Here is a 23,206-nt window from a genome sequence, read left to right as displayed (position 1 = left end):
CGGGCCAGCCCGCCCCGACCCATTTAGAGGCGGGTCGGGGTTGATCGGGGTGGGCCGGCCCGTCTTGACAGCTCTAAATCTCTGTCAAGGTCTCAAGATGGATACTTCAAGTAAGAAGGCTTTATACTTACAGCAGAAAAACCATGACAGATTATCCAATGAAAAATCTACAAAGACACATGATTCATGAAAAATATCTAACCCATGTTGGGAAAGTTATTTGTTTAGTATCACGAACCTGAATAATAAGAGGGACCAGGTCAGGGTCACTCATGCTCAAGTCAATCCTCTCATCCATACGCAATTTTCCACCATTGAAACCAAATAACCTACAAATGAAAGTGTTAAAAGCAGAAGCAATTCCGTGTATCAGCTACACTGCATCAACAAGTTTCCCAGCCCAGAAAGCTCTGAAATCAGTATTTTGGTTGTTTTAGCGGACATAAAATCAAGAACAAAGCAAAGATAGTCTCCAAATTGATAGAACGACATTCGAAACTAGTCTCCAAATCGATAGAACGACATTTGAAACTATTTCAATCAACAGGTTAAGAACCCGGTAGTTACACACATTAACAGGTTGGCCTATAAGTCATATCCCAGATGAGAGACGATAGTTAAAAACAATGTTGGTGAAGCATGATGGGCAAGATATACAAATAAAGTTGGATATGCAAGCATGATATGTCATTAAAACTTCAAGTTAATTTTACTTGTCGAATAAAGCTACTAAAGACAAACATAAGTAGCATGTAAAGGATAATTAGCAATAAATTTAAATCGAGTCAAAACAATAGGAATGCAATGCATGGTGAAAAAAGAATAATTAAAACTAAAGTTATTTTGTTTTCTTTTTTATATTTCTTTTGTTTATTTCCACAAATAGATGCTGTGGTAAGATTGCTCTATTGTAACTTGGGTGTCATATGTTCAAAACATGAAAACAGCTTATCCACATATAGAGGTAAGGCTACGTACAGCTAACCCTTCCCAAACCCCAAAGTGGCAGGAGCCTTGTGCACTAGGATGCCCTTTTGTTCGTTGCTAAAAGTGGGCAATGGCACTAGTTGAAAGAAATGCAAAAGAGGAAAATAAATCATAATGCTCCTATGTGAAGATGGTAGTCCACAGCCAGCAATATATAGCCAAGAAGATCATGAAAACCCCAGAATTTATGAAATAGAACAACTAGACCTTCTCATATAGTCTGTCCGACCTCCATGGAAGTTGAGAAGTGAAATATTGCAATGCTCTCAATTACACCATGCATCAAAACACCAAGTACCTTCTTTCAGGACTCATTTGGTTCGCAGGAAGTGGAAGGGGAAAAATATGGTCAACGGGAAGTGGAAAAAAAGTCCCTCTTGTTTGGTTGAACTTCTCAAAGGAGAGAGATTGAAAAAAGGTGTTCCCATGAGAAAGAAAAAGCCATGTGGGATATGGATTTTTGGAATTCCCATGGGATGGGAATTGGAGGCTTTTTTTTTTTTTTCTGAAAATACCTTTTTAAGCCATCAAAAGATCTATAGCTAAAATGAACATTCTTTCCATCATAACGCCTCCAACTCTCCTCAATCTACAGTCAAAAATACCCTTAACTATCATAATTTTTTATTTGCAAAGAATGGTAATGTGTAGAATAGGGTAACGTATTAAGGGTATAATAGGTATTTTATATAGTTTTTCTGAAAAAGTGAATGCTCAACTAAACATAAGCCACTATGAAATAAGTCACTTTCCCATGGTCAACCAAACATGCTAAAACTACTTTCCCAAGCATCATAGTCCAAAAAATAACCTTTCAGGGAAGAAAAATTCTTTACGCGAATCAAACCTCAAACTTTTCTCGCGAAGGCAAAGCAGAACAATTCTTTCTTCCAGTTGTTAATCATAGCAATGAAACCAAAGAACAAGCTGATCGCTAAGAACCAAAGGCTCATGAATAATATGCAAGTGCACCTTACTGTAATTTATGACATATATAATCATGTTACATGTACATACATCACAAGATCCTGTCTTATTTGTCAGTGTGATATATGAAGCACTAAAGCCTATTAAAATGTATACAGAGTGCATGATAAAAATCACTGCATCATTCTAGAAATGATTTTAAACCCAAGAAATACATGATAGCTTCACCAGTCTATCATCAAATTGGCTCATTCTCCGAAAATCTCCACTACAAGATTGTCTTCCTACATCATCCTCCACAAAATCTGCCACACTATTGCTGGAAATCAGTAACCACCATTATCAGACTGACTTGCCATACTGTTCTTCATAAGGTTAATCAAATGTTGCCACAATCCAGCAACACATGAATTCCCACATCGTAAAGATCAAGGATCGAGATAAGCTTCATCAAATGATATTTGAGATAAAGGTCCATTGTTATTTTTCTAATGAGTGTTGGAACTTAACTCTTAATGTCCAATTTGACCAAATCCACTTGTATAAAGGGCAATAACACCTGAAATCACCTTCCTGCTCTGATATAGTGCTGACTACACAAGTCTACTGCTATCCAGATGTACCAGTTTCTCATTTGATCTTCTTTCACCTCATGTTTCAAACTCAAATATATTCTGCAATATCTGTTCGCTTAGATTTCTACAATATATAACATAACAAAGATCCAACTCTGATGATGCTCTGAGTACACCTCAATCCATCTCGAGTCAATATCATCCGGAACAAAATGTGCTTGCTCCTATCTATGCAGATCTTTTCCCCTGGATTTTAGCCATCATCTGAACCTCTTTTAAACAATTTTCCATCCTATACATCAGAATTTTAAGCTTCCCGGATGCTTAGGTACTATACTTTGAAAGGTGGAAATTTTCTCACTATAGATAGACTTACTTCCTTGCCTAATTTTAAAATGTCAGCACTTCCTTGCTCACTTTTTACTTTTACATGGTCTTACTGCATCTTCTTTCCCTTTTGATGTAACAACAGGAGAAAGGGCATGTTAACTGTTAAGGATAGACATTCTGTGGTGCTTAGGATTAGAAGGCTCACAGTTCAGATCCAACATTAAAATTTCATCTACAAAATCAAAAAAGTGGACAAACCCCTATAACATTTTGACAGGGATATAGGACTTGAGGTATCTAGTGGTCAGCATGATTTGTAGAGTTTGCATGAAGTAAAAGGAAATATTTTATTGGCTGGAATTTTACGAGCAACTGACTTTCCCTAAAACTTGAACTTGTAAACTTCTACAGAAAAGGCTGAAATTAAATCATGACATGGAAGAATCCCAAGGAATCAGATTACTTTTGAACTACCAATCACCTTATCCTTTCTTCAACTATTATAAGGAATCTAAGTTTCCAAGATCATCTGAAACTAATGCTTTGTACTCATTGGAACATGAAGTTGCCCCACTGGCCCAACTTCGGCTTCTGCTAGTTTGTGTAAATATTCCACAATGCGAATTTGATACTATCTTACATGACAATCTACAAAGTAAAAAATTGGCAAAAAGAATTGAATGCAAATTGAATTGATCCCAGGTAACCAAGTAAAAAGAAAGGCCATATACAGAAAAATATACAAGCTACTAGTAAGACTGAATTTTATAGGAAGCACAGGGGAAAAAAAACAGTGTTACTTTTAACAGATATGATGACTTAATGAAAATTATAATTAAAAAGGAAGGAAAAAAATCACATAAGAAACAGGTGATGAAGAATAATTACTTGTCAACGGCTGTAAAAGGTGAAATATCTTCATCTTTTGAACTACTAAGAAGGCGCTGTCTGATATCATCATAATTGATTACTGATTGCGAGAGGCTCATGTACTGCAACTGATTTATTGCCATCCGCATATCTCCATTCACTCTGTCTGCAAGTTCTTCAAGTGCAATCTATTGATAAAGGGGGATCAGAGAAGGATGAAGCAGTATATATCAGTCTTTAAAAAAAAAAAAAAAGATTTATGTGATAGCAAATGAAAAACATATAAGAAAAAGGAATTGTGACTTGTAGATCAGCTGGATTTTAGTTAATCATAATGAGATGAAATATCAAAAAAAGCCATAAATGAGAAACTCATGATTATACACTAAACCTGACTAGGCACACAACATGGTAATTAACAACCTCAACTTCAGACAGGCATACTGTACATGATTAATCAAAACAAGGACAGAAGAACAACAAAAAAACAGATGATGTTAACTTCACAAGGCACCTCATTAACTTGAAGACCTTCAGCATCTGCAATCTGCTTCAACCTCTTTGCCATCTGTCATGCAAAAGCTAGAAATCAGCAGTTATATTTCACATTTTTCCAAGTTGTCACTAGAGATGAAGAAATCTACATAGCCAAAGAACTAGTATCATCACCATAAAACTAGCTCTACCAAAGAAAGATCAAACAATCATCTTTACCACCAGCACAATTTACCAGGTACACTAATATCCTAACATTCAGCAACAGTTGATCATTCAATATTCTAGGAACATGAGGCAGCATTTGCTATCCCATGTCAAGTCATGGATAACTATTATGTATAATAAATTTGGCATACAAAAAATAAGGAAAAAAAAATACTAGACAACTACATAAACAAGACATAAGAACAAGCCTAGTCATGCTCAAAAAGGCACAAGCAAAGTAGAGAACAAAATATGAAAACCATAGCTAAAAGACAACTATATGATAACATTCACAAATTTGCATTGAAAGCTTGTTAGAGCTGCTAGAAATATTGTATCGACTCTCTGACCAATTTCTAATGGAATTGTTCTGGTACATGTAACTTGGCCTTAAGCCCAGTGCATTTATCATCCTATGCTCATGTATCCATATGTTTTTTAGCAATTAATAGCAACCAAACAGTCATCTAAGACCCTGCTATCTGCACGTATCCCCACCATGCCAATAAGAGGTGTCCAAAGAGTTGTGAACATGTTCAAAAGAATTTAACTTTTTAGCTAGGTCCTCTTTAACTAAATGTTACTTACAAACTTTGATCTATCCAAAAACAGAAAATCATTAAAAGCAATAGAGGTCATAAGACATGAAAAATACATAGATAAGCAACCACTGTTTTATGGAAACAACTCACGAATTCAGACAACCTGCTGTTTAGTAGGCTTCCTGAAGTTAAGCAGCAGGCAGTAGTTGACAAGACTCTTAAGTTTCTGACTGTAGCGGTCATTGCAGATGCAAATGATAGGGATTTTAGATATTTTTATACTAGCAATAAGATCAGCAACACCACCTCTATCTCCAGCAGACATACCATCAACCTCATCCATGATTAGTACAGATTTTGGATGCTTTGACCTGTAATTTAAATTACCAGCAGTATTAGAAATTTAGAACAATCAAAGCCATTATTTGTACTGCAATTAAAAGACTTGCACCATGCAAAACCAACCAGTTCTTGCCACAACTTAGGGCTTCATTGCTGATAAGTTCTTTGATAGAATTTGATGTATTTCCACCGACTCCTTTAACAATTTTGGTATCTGCCTTGCCACGATTATCACTTGCATTAACCTGCAGAAGAGATTAGCAGAAATATTAGGAGAAAAATAGGAGCAAAATATCACCAAAAAATGCAATATCAGACCCAACTTAGCTACATGTCCCATGAAAAACGCAGAACTATGAAACAATAGAAACACACCTCAATAGCCTGAAATCCAAGCATCTGACTAACTAACTTCGCTGAAGTGCTTTTCCCAATCCCAGGAGATCCACTTAAGAGTACAGCTTTTTTGGATCCACTATCAGCCTGCTTTTTCCCCTTCCCCTTTTGGTCAGTATGCAGAAATTGTTCATTCCAGTGGATTAACCAATCATGAAGTTGCTTAACCTACACATGGGAACATAATGCTGAAGTTTCTGCACTGAAAACCAGTCAGAAAAATGATAACAAAGGTAAAGACAGAGTTTCATACAAGTGACTGGTTGCCAATGATGTCATTTGGAACTTTAGGTCGGTATTTCTCGGTCCATGTCAATGAACTGCGGTCAGTGGATTGGATTTTTGGCTTGCCAGGAGAGGTGCCTGACTTAACAATTTTTGCAGCATCTTTTCTTCCTCCAGAACCAACTCGATCTACTGAAAGAGACTAAATGCATCAAGATACATCGTAAACGGTTTACAATTTAAAGCAAATAAAATCTCCAGGACAATTACATAAAAGAATAGCAATTACTTAGAACTGGAGCTTATAAAAGGATAAATCAGACATTACATTGATAATGTTTTTCTCTTACTCCAAAATTCAATAGATAATGTTAAAGAACTTATAGCAGACAAAATGACCACATATGTATAATTGTACAATGTACCTATGAACATACTAATGCAATCCACTAATTATGTTAAAGTCACAGTCCCTTCATGTTGGCAATTGGCAATTAGTATAGAACTGAACTCTAGTATACTTAATTCTTTGGAATGGATAAAGGAAGATCTATTTACATAATCAAAGTATCCCATATTATATGAGCCTGGATTGGTCAGATCTAGTACAGGTTGGATTTGTTATATGAATCACACGACCAACCTCCAGGGAACTTTGTATTGAGAATGGACCAAGATTCAACCGATGGTCTAAATTAGGTGAAAACTGGATGAATTCACCAAACCAGTTATAAGAGTTTGCAACCAACAATCGACTAATGATTACCATATATAAGCATGTTCAATATAACTCTATCATATGATCAATCACATCTTTTGCAGACAATAGTTGGCAACTTGGTACCTTAACACACAAACCATAACCATTACAATAGCCAACAAATATTACAGCAGAGTGTTGCAACTAAATATATGGTCCATTCTTCGCTATCCATCCCTGTCTAACTGTATATCTAGAATTACATGCAGTCTCTCTGTGCTCCTCGTAACTTCCATCAGATGATGCTAATAGGTCACAGGATAAAGAAAGTAACTCACCTACCACTTGAAATCATTGCCACAAATAACCATAGCCATCAAAGACTTCCAAATTTCAATTATCCAGGATTGGATTTACATATCTATCTTCATTAATTGTTAGGAGCTGCAACAACCATCGTAAGCCCTCTGTATCCTTTCTCAGAACTTAAATCCATGCTTACCAAGGTTCTAAAACTTGGTTTTAGTTTCAGTTGCAGCCCCTCGGTAGAGTTTGGTTTCAACAGTTTCTGCAGTTTCGATAATTTTGCTCCAAACTGCAGAGTTTCAGTCAAAACTATTAGAAAAATAATAATAATAATAATAAAAGAACAAAGAAGAAAAAAGACATCAAGAGAAGGATTTTCACATTATTTCATTTTGTTATGCGTTGTCCAGGACCATATTTGTGCAGTCAGTATAGTTTTAGGTTGAAACTGAGCTATATTGAAGCTTAATGTATTAAATAAAAGAAATCTTAGCTCCCTAAATAGTTTAAGTTCTATCTTTACAAGTTATAATGGAATAGTTAAACCGAAGGAGATTAGCTGAATTTATTATGGGGGAACAGAAGAATGATCAAGTGGCTTTATACAAAGTCCATTGCCAAGCAATTGTCAAGACGCCTGGCCAATTGTTGAGGTGCCACGGCAATCACCTAGACTAGAGGCTAGCTCTATCACCTAAAGTCACTTAGGATATTTGACAAATATGAACGGTCAAGGACTCAAGGGGGCTTTTTCCTTATTTGCCATAATTCACTACTCCTAATCATCACTACTTAAAGATGTTCTGCACGACCTACGCAAGCATGCATAATTAAATCCATCCATGATGTTGTGCATACATGCATGCCTTAAATGTAACTACAAATACATATTTAATTATGGGCATGGTTCATGGATAGCCATACCAAAAAAAAAAAAAGTGAAGTGACATGTATTGCTGCATATATCTTTCACAAAAACTCATTTTCTGGAATATGCAACAGGTGTGCGATACTGAACATAATAACGACCTTAAGCAATTACGTGACATCCCCAGACAAAATAACACCAAAAACATCAGCATTATGAACTTTCATCAAAGAAACAATACTATTGAGGGGGAAAAAAAAGAAGACCAATAGAATGAACCAAAAGCACAAACAAATCTTAACTAGATATTATATCTAAAGACAATATAGCAACAACTAGCAGGCCTACCAGCTGTGCGTGATCAATATCAAGCACACATATAAAATACATCAATTACAGATAAAAGGAGCCATTTATTACTCAAATATGTAGATATTATATCCAAGCGAGAGTCAGGGGAATGCAATTGATACACTTACTCAGAAAAAAAATCGTAAAAGTTAAAAAAGATAATGTAAGGAGGTTCAATAGACATTGTGTGTTATGAATCCAAAACTTTCAGAAAAAATGAAACAAAGTTGCAATTGCATGGATATCGAGTGACAAGATCACAGATTAAACTTGAACCCAACAAAGAAATTACACTGATTATAGAAGAATCAAAGTACCAAAAATTGAATTATCTGCCAGAGAACTGGGAGTTTTCATGTGAATGCAACAGCCAAATGGTAAGATCAAACTAATTCATGACCTTCACCAGTCCTTATGTGAATCGAAAGTTAAATCCAGTTTTCCTAACAGCAATACAAATATGAGAAAGGTTTGGAAAACCCTCAGTCATCAGCTGTCAATCTTTTAACTTGTTGAGAAATTAAATCAGCTAGCAAGCTGGAAACAAGCACAAGTCTACTCAACGAACCATAAAGACAGCAGAATCTAAGAATAGCCAAGTGGATCAATATTACTCTGAACTAAGAGCAATACTGGAAATGAATAAGTGAAATATAAAAATACCAGACAGGAGTGTTTGCAAGGACCATGAATTCTTGGTGCAATATGCCGACATAACAATCAACTAGAACCACTATTCTAACGTGTGGTGGATAAGCCTGCATATGTGTATGCAGGCCCCCTAACCACACCACTTGCCTTATATGCAGATACTATATGTGCTTGGAACACATGGTTGAAAAGATGGTTTACTTAGCACTTTGAGGACACATATGCCAGAGAATTAGTATTATATAGCCGCATACACAGCCTACTTATCATTGTGTGACCACATCCGTGGTCCTTTTATGATTGTGTGACTGCATATGTGGCCACACTTATGTAGGCCCATGTGAATAAAGTATGTTCAAGCTAATGGTTGGGTTGCATGCAGGTTTCAAGCAGGACAGCTAAATGTAAATTAACAATGTAAAAATATAGCCATATCATTGCATATAAGGCATTTATTTATTTTAGATATTTAAAATACTAACTGCATATGTGTTTGCATATGCAACCTGCAAAAATGCATATGACAAAGAAAGAGAGAGGGGAAGGGGGTGAGGGAGAGAGAGAGAGAGAGTCAATTTTGAGCAAGTTCCAAGTATACCTTTTGCTTCAACTTTAAGTGGAGTGCTCTTTATTGGTGATTTCTCAACCTTCTTCTTTTGTTCTTCCTGCACGTGTGCTTTTGCAGGCTTGGATTTTCGGATCATGTCAAACAATCCATCCTCAGTAAGAAAGGGGATACTACAAGAGCACAAAAAGGAAGCAATTAGGGAAAACCTGAGAACATCCAATGCCTTGGAGATACTATAGAATCAAAGTTATGGAGCACACCCCAACTCTTTGGCTTTTGAAGATTTCCTTCCACCAATGTCTTCATCAGCTAGAAGGAAACTCTGTAAGCAAACCATGCCAGTTACAAATAGAACATGAAAACATATGATACAAATAATAGCAAGATACTATGATAATTACTGTTCTTTTGCTGACAGATCCAGTGACCCGACCACCATGGTGCTTAATTAGATCTTCTGCTTCTTCCCTTTCCAAACTGCAGGTTACAAGCTACACATCAAACTTTATAAATGGTTTGCGTACAAAAAAAATTATGTGGAAAAATCACTATTTTCATGTAATCGGGCAAACCCTTATCATAACTAGCAAATTACCTGTCAAGTGTCCCACTTATAACAAAAGTCAGACCAGCTAAACATTCAGGAGCACCTTCTGGAACTTCCTAAAATAACAAGACAACAATGATATTTCAGAGTAAATAAACAGATTATGTTAGTTTCATCAGACTGCATCATGCTTTTCATTTAATCACCTTCTCTCCTTTGTGTGGTGGATCCTTCCTCTCACCAAAATTCATGAACCCACCTCTCCCACCACCTCTGCCTCTTCCTCCTGCAGCTGCTCCTGCTCCTCTTCCACCCCTGCCTCTCCCACCAGCTTTAATGGGAGTCTCAACATATTTATCATCAAGCTCATCTTCATCATAATCATCATCATCCTTATCAACAGAATTCTTTGAAACTCCTCCACCTGATCCACTTTTCAATTTCTTGGAGGGTTTGACCTCGGCCGCCTTTTTCTTGTCATTGGATGGCACAAAGTCATCATCTTCATCCTTGTGAAACTTCTTTGCAGGCACTGGTTTAACATCATCTTGAAAATCCTCCCTAATTTTTTGGGCCTTCCTCTTTGCAGGTGATTTTTGAGTCACCTTTCCATCTTTTGTTGTTTGTTTAGAGCCTGATTCTGTTGCAGTGGTAGTTGCAAAGTATTTGCTTGTTTTTCTTCTACCTGAATTCTCTTGAGCTCCTTGCACCTGGGTATCCCACAAGAAAGTCCAAATGCAACGCTCGCATTTAGATGTTGTACCAACAAAAACTAGACATCCAGGTACAGCATTACTGTAAAAAAGTGTAACTATCATTTAAGAATCAGATTTAAGCATGTTCTTTGGATTAGATATATTCCACATAGAATGGCATTTAACAAACATATCAACTTGATGAATTAAGCTTTAAAAGAAAAACTCTTGAAATCAGAACATATGCATTTCTTGAGTTCTTCCCTGTCCTTCTGAAAAGAAAAATCAACTTAGCTTGGATATCAAATTCCAACAGATTCCCGAGTAATATAGAGGAAACTATTGAATCAGAATTAAAAGCTTATTTTTATAATTGTCTTTTGTTGATAAGAGCTGATCCTGGAAATCACCGATTCTCTGTTTCAGTTCGCTAAAAGTCCAAATGAGAATGTAGAAAAAAAGGATCAAAGACGAGAGCGTTACCAATTCGTCTAAAACAGGTGAAGGCGGCTTCTCAGAAGCAGCCGACGCAGGCTTTGCAGCAGGCTTGGAAGCAGTCCCATTCCCCTTGTCATGTTGCTTCATAAACCATTTCCTTATATCCGACGACTTCATCAACCCAGAAGCAAAAGAACAATTTTTTGAAAAGAGAAGAAAAGAGCGAGCAAATTTAGTATTTATTCCAATGAGTGACAAACGAATCAAGAAACCCTAAAACCCAACACACCATTTTCCAGAATCGTGTCCTCCCAGTGCTGATCCAATGCGAGTCTCCCGTCCAAAGCCCTGACCTAACTCAGAAGACAAGGCCAACCACCATCAAGATCGAATCTTTTGCACCGAAACTAGGGCGCGGTGTTGTCCTGCGACGAAAATAAAGAACATGAGACGCAAAAAATCGCTGCAGCGGAGGGGAAGGAAAGAAAGCGAAGCAAGGAAAGTAGGGTTCTAGACGGAAATGGGAGAAACATATGGCGGGAACGCCATCGGAAAGCAACAAAACACTCCAAAGAACGAATCTTTTCAACAGATACGATGATCCGCTGGTCTTGAGAACGCAATAACGATCAAGAAACGTAAGATCAGGGGGAACTGAGAGAGAGAGAGAGAGAGAGAGGGAGAGGGCTAGCTAGGGTTCTTGATGGAATAAAAGGAAGAGTACGGGGGAATGTAGTCAAAACTAGGGCATGAGATTTCGACAGAGGGATCAATTATTCCTACCCAAAGAGATTGCGATCCGTTTCTTGTTAGTTTTCTTGGGAGGGAGACAGGATTGGAACTGGGGGACGCTATGACGAGCCGACGACTAGTTCTGCTAGCACGAGTAGGAGGGGGAGGGGAAGACGGAAGATGTGGAATTAGATTACCGCTGCTCTTCATCATCAGCCATCAGGCTCCGGGTGCGACTCGCAAGGCGCTGCTTTTGGTGGGGAGATTACTATGCTTTGGTAGACTAACCCGAATGGATCACCATGATGATCTGAAATCAGTGATCGTTATGTTTGATAAATAATAATTTAATTATAAAAAATTTTTAAATATTTATAAATAATTTATTTGATATTATTCGAGAATCTGAGATTATTTATTATATAATGTTGAAACTATCCATGATATATTTTATAAAAATATATTTATTAAATATAAAAAATATATTATAATAAATTATTAATATATTAATAATTAATAAATTTTATAAAATTATATTTGTTAGTTCTATAAATTATTAATCCTATAAAATATATTAATATTATTATAGAATTAATATTTATTTAATAAATTATCTTTATTTGTCTTATTTTTCTAATCAAAATAAATATTTATATTAATAAATAATATATTATAAATATAAGTATAAAGTATAATAAGATATTTTTACTATAATTTAAAAATATCATTGAATCATAATATAGTAATGATATGATTAATAATATATTATTAGGTAGTATATATCATAAATATAGTATATAATATTAATATAATATAATATCAGATATATATATAATATTAATATAATATATTAATGATATATTAATATATCTTTTTTATTAAATTAAAAAATATTTTTATTCTTAAATTTCAATCCAAAATCACTATCTGAAGATTATCTTGGATTTCTGACTTCAGGGATGATATCCTATGACTAGATTGGATGGTGATTTAAGGAAGAGATGATTTGAGATCACTACCATATAAGATCATCATGATGCAGTCAAATGCAATAATCTCATTATCTCCAACTACATTATCTTTGATCTTGGATGGATTATGCTATATCAAACTCCCTTTTTGGTATGTAGGGGATGGGGATGGATGGGTGCTTGTTCAAGTTTGGATCTAAGTTAGATCTTTGTAGATTTTAAACATAGCTCAATTTAAATGAGTTTGGAGATTAAATCTAAAAAAAAATATTAGTATTATTATTTATACACATGAGATGATGGATTATTTTTTTTGGTGTTACATAATAATTGAGGGGGCAAAACTAGAATAAAACTAAAAACAACTAGGATGAGAGAACGTCAAGTTGCATTTCCTGATAGATAGCTGCCAAGTTGGCCATGTGGTAGATGTAAATTGCAGTGAAAACAGGAATAGCTCATCTCTATTGGAATAAATCCTTTAGCTAAAGATAGATTGCATGTTTTGAAGAAGAATGCAAATGAATCTAGAAAATGATGATAGATGAATCGCTTTCAGGGATGTTTGGTATAAGATGATCCATCTAAGATGAAAGATGATATAGATGGAGATGACGAAATCATCGTATTTGATTGCAGTATGGTATTCCTACATGATAGTGATCTCAAGTCATCCCCGCTCAAATCATCCCTCAATCTAGTGATGAGATATCCGTCCATAAGGTCAGAAATCTAAAATCACCTCCAGACAGTGATCTAAGATTGAAATGTAAAGATAAAAATATCCCTCAATCTAGCAAAAAAGGTTAGTATATCGATATACCGTTAATATATTATATCAATATGGTATATCCGATATTATATTATTAATCATATTATTTTCATTTTATGATTCAATGATAATTTTATATTAAAGTAAAAATATCTTATTGTACTTTATTTTGTATAATAAATGTATTTAATATATTACTTCTATTTATCTTATTTTTTTAATCATATAAATATTCATATTAATACATAATATATTATCAGTATAAATAAAAATATTAATTCTATTATAGCAATTAATATTTTTTTATAGGATTAATAATCTATAGGACTAACAAAAATATTTTTATAGAATATATTAATTATTAATGTATTAATAAATATATTACTAATTTATTTATAATATATATTATATGATTAATAAATATATTTTTATGAAATATATTATGAATGATTTTGGTATTATATAATTAGTTATCTTAAATTCTTGTGGAATAACAATTAGGCTATTCGTGGATATTTGGAGATCTTTAATCACTGGACCGTGGACTATCAAATACAGTGATCTTAAATCACTGCTGATCATATCATGATAGGATTCGGATCACAATTATTGTGGTGATCCCATTTGGGTCACTAAAAGCTACCTCAAGGCACATCCATGTAAGTCGCAGTCTATATGCTGCTTTCTTGACTAATTTATTTTCTTTGCTTTCAAAACCTCAACATAGATCTCTATTAAACATCATGATTTCAACTCTAATAGAGTTCAACTCCACCTTAAATTGATTTTTTAATATACATATATTTTTCTATACATGTTCCTGGTCTCATTTTCCTTTCAATTTGGATTGCACCATTAACTTACGTGTATTGGAGCAATGAGTGGTTGGGTTCCTGGCCCCGTTTTCCCTTCGATTTGGATTATACTAACCTAGCCTTTTCAACGTATGCCCTTCACACATGAAAAATAAATGATTTTTTTTTAACAACACAACCTCATCGAATTATGATATATCAAAATATTTTTTTATTGAAAATATGTCCTAAAGCCAATCATTTGACGATTGTGCTAATTATAAATGTATATGAATTGATAAATAATAAAAGTTATTTGATATTTTTCATCATAAGATTATATTTTCTAACGAACTCCTATATTGTGATGAAGTTCTTAGGATTACTTTGATCGATAAAAGAGGATTTATCGCATAATTCTTAAATTGATTCACGACCGAACGATATGCTATTACTAGGATAATAGCGATATCAAGTGTAGATCGTTGTGTGCCATATGCGATGGTTGTCCTCGTAATCAAATAGTGTGGAGATACTAGTATGGCATGCAGATAAGATGTAGGAGTACATCATTACTGAATGTGACCAACTGCGGAGTACTCTGCTGTCAATGATAGCTCACGAAGGACATGGGTATAAGTGTCCTTCCGATCTGAGATAACCACGGTGACTTACAAACAACTCACTGTATTTTAGTGCTGGACTAACTGAGTTTTTAATTCAGTGATGAAAGATTTTTGGATGTAATCAAGTACTTGTCAAGTCGGTGCGTGAGTTAAGATGTGATTGATCCCTCCGAATTAGAAGTTAATGTATCAATGTATTTCAATTTAGCAAAATCTGAGCTCGAATAATCCATATGATGGATTTGAAAAAAATTAAAATACAATGTGGATGATTTATCTAGGATTGACAATTAAATCTTAAATCATCCTCGAGCATTAGAGTCAAAAGGATGAATTATATGGTAACTATACGTCAATAGGTTCTTGAATGTTGCTTCACCTTTATTCGATCTATCCGGACGTCAGATCACTATTACTAGATGGTTACATCGATTGGTTCAAAAATTTATTCTTGTACTACTAACTTAGGTTCGAACCTATGGGGTCACACTTAAAAAAAATTTTTGATTGATCATGTGGTTGATCAACGATTGAGAATCGTTCAAGGGCATAATCGTCAATTCGATTGATGGTTAACCCTATGCAAAAGTTGTAATAAATTAATTCATCAAGTATTAATGAATTAATGAAAGATTAATTAGTAATTAGATTACTAATTAGCTCAATTTAATTGAGTAAACAGGATTAAATAAAATTTAATTGAATTAGATTCAATTAAGTTTGATCTGATTATGTTATGAGATGACTTAATTGCTAAGAGAGAATCATCCCTGATTTGATTAAAATTTTAATTCAATCAATTTTTAATTTGATTAAAATTTAATTAAAGATTTATAAATCTAATTAGATTAAATTTTATATATTTTATTTAGACTAAATCAGATGTGATTTGGTTTGGATTCAAATAAAAAAATTAAGAGTCCATATTGGAATAGGATTCTTCTCCCTTGTGCCAACCCATTTTGCACGCCATCTATCTCTATGCACAAATAGTTTTTGCATGAGATTTTTTTATGCTAAAGAGTTTTTCTCTTCTCTCTATCTCATATCCAAATCTGATTTAGTTTTAATGAAAGAAAGATTTTGAAATTAGATTTTAAAATATTTCTTATCAAGAGAATCTGTTCTTATCCAAATCAACCTCTCCATGCCAACTTATTTTTTTCTCCTTATATATGCAACATTTTGAGAAAATTTTTTATAAAAAATTAGTTAAAAAATTGATTTACTGTGAAAAAATATAGGAAGAGGTGTCCCATATTTTTTTGGTGTGTTTTGGGATGTAGAATTGTGAAAGGAGGCGACATCTTATAAGAGTCCATGATCTCTTGGACTCTTCACCCCACCTCCTTACACATTGAAATAAAAGGAGTTTTATTTTATTTTTATGTATGTAAGATATCAGAAGAAGAGTTCTTCATATGAAGGGGCTTGGGGCATTGGTTCATGGTGTGAAAAAGAGGAGGAGAGTCCTCTCTCTTTAAGTTAGCATAAAAGCTGAATTCTAGGTTTTGGTCCTCAGGGTTTGAGAAGAGAGAAAAATATGAAGAAAAATTATTTCTTCTCTTTTCTTCTTCCACATCCTCATATCCTCCAGAAGTTCATCTTCAACCTCTAAAAAAATTCTAAAAATTTGAAGAAAAGATTCACATCAGCCAAGAAGAAAGTCTTCATGCGAGCTAGTACTCCCAAGAAGACCGATCAGATTGAGGCTTCGAGTGGATTTTCTATAGAAACTGGATGGATATACGGCTGTGAGCAACTAATGAGGATCCTCTCTACTATGTCTCTTAGCAGTAATGATCATCGACCCATGCAAAGGTATCAAGTTCTGAACTCAGATTAGAAGTAGATGTGATCTACTGCTCACATGCATGCATGTTGATTTTATCTTCAGTATTTTTCAAATTTTATATGCAACATATCATATCATAGATCCTAGAGTAGGTTGATTTGATAATTAGATTATATACATATTAGATTAATTTGATTAATCTAATTATCTTTCACTGTAATTTATTCAAAAATATTTTAAAATACATGCATGAAATCGTCTATGTTCATCAATAGTGGTATCAGAGCCTAGGTTTGTTATGACATGTTATATGAGCGTATTAAATCTAAAATTTAATTTTATTTAGATCTGATATATGATATTTAGATTTAAATTTAATTAATGGTTGATTGTACAAACTGACATAAGATTATCCTACTGTAGGGTTTATCCTTTACAGTAAAAAGATTATCCTAGTTTGTACTGATCGTTAATAAAATCTGATTTTATGTATTGCATGCGATGTTTATAATCTATTTTAGATGTGATTTAAAGTTATAATCAGATCTGATGCAATTTAAATTAGATCTAAATTCGTGCATATATGATATGTGATTAGATTAGATGATCCGATTAGCAAGTACTTGGATTGGATTGATTACCAGACCGTCTGATTATAGGAGCAAGAAAGATTCAAAGATCCTCTTTTTTCATTCGATGGGTTGCTCTTATGACGTATAAGAGTGCCATATAATTAAATCCCATGAAGAAGAACATGAAAGGAAGAACTTATTGTATGAAATTCTAAGTTTGTTGTATGTGATACAAAATTGTATGAAATATAAAACATCTAATCTATGTGATTAAAATAAATAAAAAAATAAAATCTCAAATCATAAAAAATTTTAGATATGATCTAAAAGGTGTTTATGATTGATTTTATTTTAAGATTATACAAAATTTTTTAATTCTAAAATATGCTCGCACAATCACTGAGTCGATCTAGTTTGAAACTGAGTTGACCCAGTCTTCTTGTGTAGCCGGCTTAATGTTGATTGAGTCAACCCAGTTTCAGAATAAAAAATTTTTACATAATATTTATTATAAATTATTTATAAAATAAAAAAATTAAAATTATTTTAAATCTAAACCTAAACCTACACCCATATTAATGCTGAAACTTAATTGAGAATTAAGTGTAGAATTAATTAGATCTAGAATCGTGAATTAAAGAACTAATGACATTGCATAAAATATGGAGGCATGGGTTAGTTGAAATCAGATCCTTTTAATTAGATTAGATCTAAGGTTAGAATCAAAGAATTAATTGATCATGTAGAGAAATTGATTAAGTCTAATCAAATATTGAATCAGATTAATCAGGATTTCTTTAATATAATAGTTGTAGATGGTCAAGTCCATATCTTTGATTAGACCAAATGGATCTTGATTGTGGCTCAGTGGTTGAACCCAAATCATTAAGTAGGTCAAATCAAAATTAATTAATCAATTGGTGTCTAGGATAAGTTCGACATTTCGATCGGTGGTTTTTAATTGGGAGCGACTTATCTGACCATTTCGATAGTATCTAAGGCAAGCTTAGCAGACCCTCCCACTGATCTCACTTACCTGATCAATTTCAAAGATTGTGTCTTGATTAGATCGTCAAGTGATTCGAGTTGATCCACATCATTAAGGTTGATCAGTATGACTGATCTAGGTGCTATTTCAACCAGCATGATTCTAATCCAATTTAATGACTTAGTGAAGTCAGTGGAGAAATTATATTTTACTGATTGATCTCTTCTCTTTTCTTGACTCATAAATTAAATCTTCTAAATTATTAGATCCCTAAAATGAGCTAGTTATGGAGATAACTAAATCATAGCCTCTCATTAAGTTGGATGATAATGGATCTATTAGTATGATGATCATTGGAGGTCCAAAGACATGGTGTTCATCTGCTATTGAAATTATCATTCATAATATTATGACTTAGTCGAATCTCTCTATCAAATGGTCAGGTTAGCTGATCAAAGTTGGGTCTGATTATTTAGTAGTTAGATTCGTAAGTATGATCATTTTAATAATTGGACCTAACCAGGACTTGCAGAAAAGATCAAAGTCAACTAAAAAATTATCTGGGGCTAAATCAATTACTAAAAATTATTTGATAAAATAATTGATTAAAAATCTATCCATAGATGTACATGGGTGAGCCGGCTAAAGTTGGACTCGTGTACAGTCTATGTGGATTCTAGTACCCACTAAGGAATTAGAGTAATTTCTCGGATTGGAGGTAAAGGCTACCAATTCGACTAAATAGTAGGAGAACCTTTAGACTAAAGTCTAAGTCTTTAGGCTTAATCAACTTATAAACATAGAGGTTTTGAGTTTTTTCTTTCAGTTATGGCTAGATGTCCGTTGCTTCATTCACTGTTTGACAGTGACTTATTTATAAAACCCAACTTCGATAGATGATATCGAAAGTTGCAAATAGTTTTAAAGTATGAATGGATTCTATATATGATTACGGATCCAGCACTTGATGTTCTCACGTCCAACATATGTGATGCGATCAAAGGTACTTATCAAAAGTGGCCAAATAATCAAATCATCATGTGGTGTTATTGAGAGCAGTAAAAAATACGAATTTAGTTATAAATTTGATGATGCTCAGTGGGAGAAAATCCTTCAAATGTTGGAGTTCTTTTTACATTTCTGAAGATGTATCTTCAGTGGGATAATAATTCTTTGAGAAAGAAAAGAAAAAGAAGATGCAAAAGAGTCGTGCTTGAGCTAATGAGTCCGAACTGACAAAAGAGTCTAAGATTAACTTAGTCTGATAGAGTTTCTTGATCCGAATAGACTAAGAAAGAGAAATCAGTAAAGGATTGCTGGACAAGGTACTTATATGATAACATCTTATGATTTCTCTATATATGATACTACTGCCTCGATATTGGATATTGGAAGTCCATGCAAATTGCTGCAATGACTTCAGGTTAGTAAAAAGTTTGAAAATAATAAAAAGTTCCTAAACATTAGAGATGGAAGTTATGTTTCAATCTTGGTTTTAGAAATTGTCAAGCCTATTTTCAATTCTAACAATATTATTTTAGTGATTGTCACTATTGTCTAATGATTTTATGATATTATTATGAATAATGTCAAAATCATGTGAACAACTAAAAAATGATATTTACATAACCTGTTAGTGTACTGTACACAACAAACAAACTCCTTAAAGTAAATAATGTCATAGAAATCTACCTTTGGCATTGTATGCTTGATTATATAAACAAGAATAAGATCAACAGAAGATAATTTTTGAAGTCAATGATTGTGAATCATTGTCAACCTGTCAATCCTATCTCTTTAGTAAGATGATCGAATTATCTTTTGCTAGAAAAGGTGAACAAGCCAATGATGTTCTGAGTCTGATACATACTGATGTATTGGATATTTATCATAAATTTAAATTATTTAAAATATTCAAATGATTTCATAATAAGATAGAAAAATAAACTAAAAAGAGCATTGAAACTCTTCGATCAGACCAAGGAGGAGAATACCCTTTCAGTGAATTTTTGACATATTTAGAAGATAATAGGATTCTCTCTTATTGGAATCAACTTTGTTAGACATAGTTCGATCTATGATGGAGTTTATAAATCTGCTAGTTTTATTTTAGGGTTATGCTCTTGAGACTACTTGTCATGCTTTGAACTGGATTCCAAACTAATCAATCGCAATGACTCCATATGAGATGTGGACTAGGCGTAAGCCGATACTTTCTTACCTTAGGGTTTGAAAGTGCTCAGTTTATATCGAGTATTTACAGATCGATTAGCTCGAATCTCGATCCTATATATATTATTTTGTAGGGTATCCCAAAAAATTTAGGGGATATAACTTCTACCTTGCTAAAGAATAAAAATTGTTCAGCATTCCTTTTTAGAAAAAGAGTACCTTGATGAAGGTACTGATACCTTTAATGTAGAACTTATGAAGTTTAACAGGTAAAAAAATCGACACAATCTAGTGAACTCATAGAATCAGATTTGATTAGATCAAATCTGAAACCTATTGTAAAAGCACCATTAAGGAGATTCGGTAGAGTATCGTGTCCGTCGGACAAATACTTCAGTATCTAGATTTGGAACGTGATTCTGTTGAACTCAATGAGAACAACAAGGATCTGATCGCCTACATGGATGTCATGCAGAGGACTGACTTTGTTTAGTGGCTTGGAGCTATAAAGTCCAAAATGAAGTCTATGAAGGTCAATGATGTATGGACACTCGTTGATCCACTCGAAGAAGTAAAACCCATAGAGTGTAAGTGGATCTCCAATAGGATCAGAGTAGTATAGACAAGAAGGTGGAGACCTACAAAGCTCGTCTGGTTGCTTAAGGATATTGTCAACATTATGGTATTGACCATAATGAGATAATTTTCTCCTGTGGCAATGCTAAATATTTCGGAGTTGGAACGTGCATTTTGATAAGTGATCAAAACGTATGGCTTCGTTGAGAACGAAGAAAAATCCTGCAAATACAAATGGATTAATAGTTCTGTGAGTGTATTTCTTATTTTGTATGTGAATAAAATTTTTTTAATCAGGAATGACATTTCTTACATTACAGGAAATAAAAGTTTCGCTATTATAATTATTCTCCATAAAGAATTTTGAAAAAGCATCCCTCATCCTAGGGATGAAGATCTATAGAGATAGATCTAAGAGGCTACTTGGATTTTTTCAGTCCAACATACATAGGATGTTTATGTGTAGAATTTATTCTATCATGTACATCATGTATGAAATCGGATATGGTATACTCACTAGCGTAGTGAGTGGATACTTGCAAGATCCAAGTTAGAATCACTGGTAGGATACCCTTAGGTATTTGAGAAATACTAAGGATTGGTGACTTGGTTATGGAGAATCTGATTTAATATTTGTAGAGTATGACTCCAATTTCTAGTTGGATATAATAATAGCAAAAATGTATCGAAATAAATTTTTATCCTAAATAATAGAGTAATCTACTGGAATGGTTCCGAGCAGAGCAATATAGCCAAATTCAAATTGTGAGGCAGAATGCATTACAGCATTCGATGCTTACAAGAAAGCTATGTGATTGTACAGATTCACTGGCAAGCTAGAAGTGACATTGTTCGATAATGATCCTACTGTATTGTACAGCACCGGAGCCATAGCTCATGCCAAAGAGCCGAAGTCCCATTAGCTTACTAGGCATTTTGCATCGCTACCATCTTATTCGAAAAATCTGTTAAGGTGACGTCGAACTTTAGAAGATCGACGGAAAGGAGAATGTGATCAATCTATTTACTAAAGCCTCAGTATCTAAGAGTTCTGAGATGATAAATCGAAGATGGGTATATGATACTATACTGATTGGCTTTAGTCCAAGTGGGAGTTGTTAAAAAATATATCCTAAAGTCAATCATTTAACGATTGTACTAATTATAAATGTATATGAATTGATAAATAATAAAAATTATTTGATATTTTTTATCACAAGATTACATCTTCCAACGAACTCCTATGTTATGATGAAGTCCTTAAGATTATTTTGATCGATAAAGAAGAATTTATCACGTAATCCTTAAATTATTTCGTGACCAAATGATACGCTATTACTAAGACGATAGCGATATCAAGTGTAGGTCATTGTGTACCATATGCGTTGGTTGTCTTCATAACCAAATAGTGTAGAGACACTGGTATGGTATGTAGATGAGATGTAGGAGCACATCGTCATTGAACATGATCAACTGCTGAGCATTCTGTTGTCAAGGATAGCTCACGAAGAGTATGGATATAAGTGTCCATCCGATCTGAGATAATCATGGTGACTTGCAAGCAACTCACTGTACTTTGATATCGGACTAACTGAGTTTCTAATTCAGTGACGAAAGATTTCTGGATACAATCAAGTACTTATCAAGTCAGTACATAAGTCAAAATGAGATTGATCCATCCGAATTAGTAGGAGTTAATGTATCAATATATTTCAATTTAGCAAAATCTGAGCCCGGATAATCCATATGATGAATTTGAAAAAGATTGAAATACAATGTGAATGACTTATCTAAAATTGATAGTTAAATCTTAGATCGTCCTCGAGCATTAGAGTCAAAGGAATGAATTATATGATAATCATACGTTAATAGATTCTTGAATATTGCTTCACCTTCATTCGACCTATCTGGACATTGAGTCACCATTATAGACGGTTACATCGATTGATTCAAAAAATTATTCCTATGCTACCAGCTTAGGTTTGAACCTATGGGGTCACACTCAAAAAAAGTTTCTGACTGATTATATGGCTGATCAATGATTGAGAATCATTCAAAGACTTAATCATCAATTTGATTGATGGTTAACCCTATGTAAAAATTATAATAAATTAATTCACCAAGTGTTAGTAAATTAATAAAGAATTAATTAGCAATTAGATTACAAATTAGTTCAATTTGATTGAGC

The 23,206-nt window shown here is 33.7% G+C and overlaps 1 protein-coding gene across 3 annotated transcripts in view; it reads right to left on the bottom strand.

The window, feature by feature from the left end:
* Positions 1-11,974, bottom strand: part of LOC105042420 (replication factor C subunit 1) — a 22,831-nt gene extending 10,857 nt beyond the window's left edge. For 2 of the 3 annotated variants that reach the window (XM_010919618.4, XM_029263744.2), the window contains exons 1-15: positions 11,804-11,974; positions 11,310-11,445; positions 11,066-11,191; positions 10,094-10,597; positions 9,936-10,003; positions 9,742-9,817; positions 9,601-9,662; positions 9,371-9,510; positions 5,925-6,088; positions 5,651-5,839; positions 5,399-5,520; positions 5,097-5,304; positions 4,204-4,257; positions 3,708-3,877; positions 239-329 (exon numbers count right to left, since the gene is read on the bottom strand). In XM_010919618.4, coding sequence (XP_010917920.1) covers positions 239-329; positions 3,708-3,877; positions 4,204-4,257; positions 5,097-5,304; positions 5,399-5,520; positions 5,651-5,839; positions 5,925-6,088; positions 9,371-9,510; positions 9,601-9,662; positions 9,742-9,817; positions 9,936-10,003; positions 10,094-10,597; positions 11,066-11,191; positions 11,310-11,312 — 1,977 coding nt within the window. In that variant the 5' untranslated portion in view covers positions 11,313-11,445; positions 11,804-11,974. The remainder of the gene's footprint in view (positions 1-238; positions 330-3,707; positions 3,878-4,203; positions 4,258-5,096; positions 5,305-5,398; positions 5,521-5,650; positions 5,840-5,924; positions 6,089-9,370; positions 9,511-9,600; positions 9,663-9,741; positions 9,818-9,935; positions 10,004-10,093; positions 10,598-11,065; positions 11,192-11,309; positions 11,446-11,803) is intronic. The other variant, XM_010919620.4, reaches the window with a different exon arrangement.
* Between the last annotated feature and the right edge of the window lie 11,232 nt (positions 11,975-23,206).

This window comes from Elaeis guineensis, chromosome 3 (genome assembly GCF_000442705.2).
Source record: "Elaeis guineensis isolate ETL-2024a chromosome 3, EG11, whole genome shotgun sequence".
Lineage (NCBI taxonomy): Eukaryota > Viridiplantae > Streptophyta > Magnoliopsida > Arecales > Arecaceae > Elaeis > Elaeis guineensis.
The sequence above is the reverse complement of the archived record's forward strand: the minus strand, read 5'-3'. Positions and strand labels throughout refer to the sequence as shown.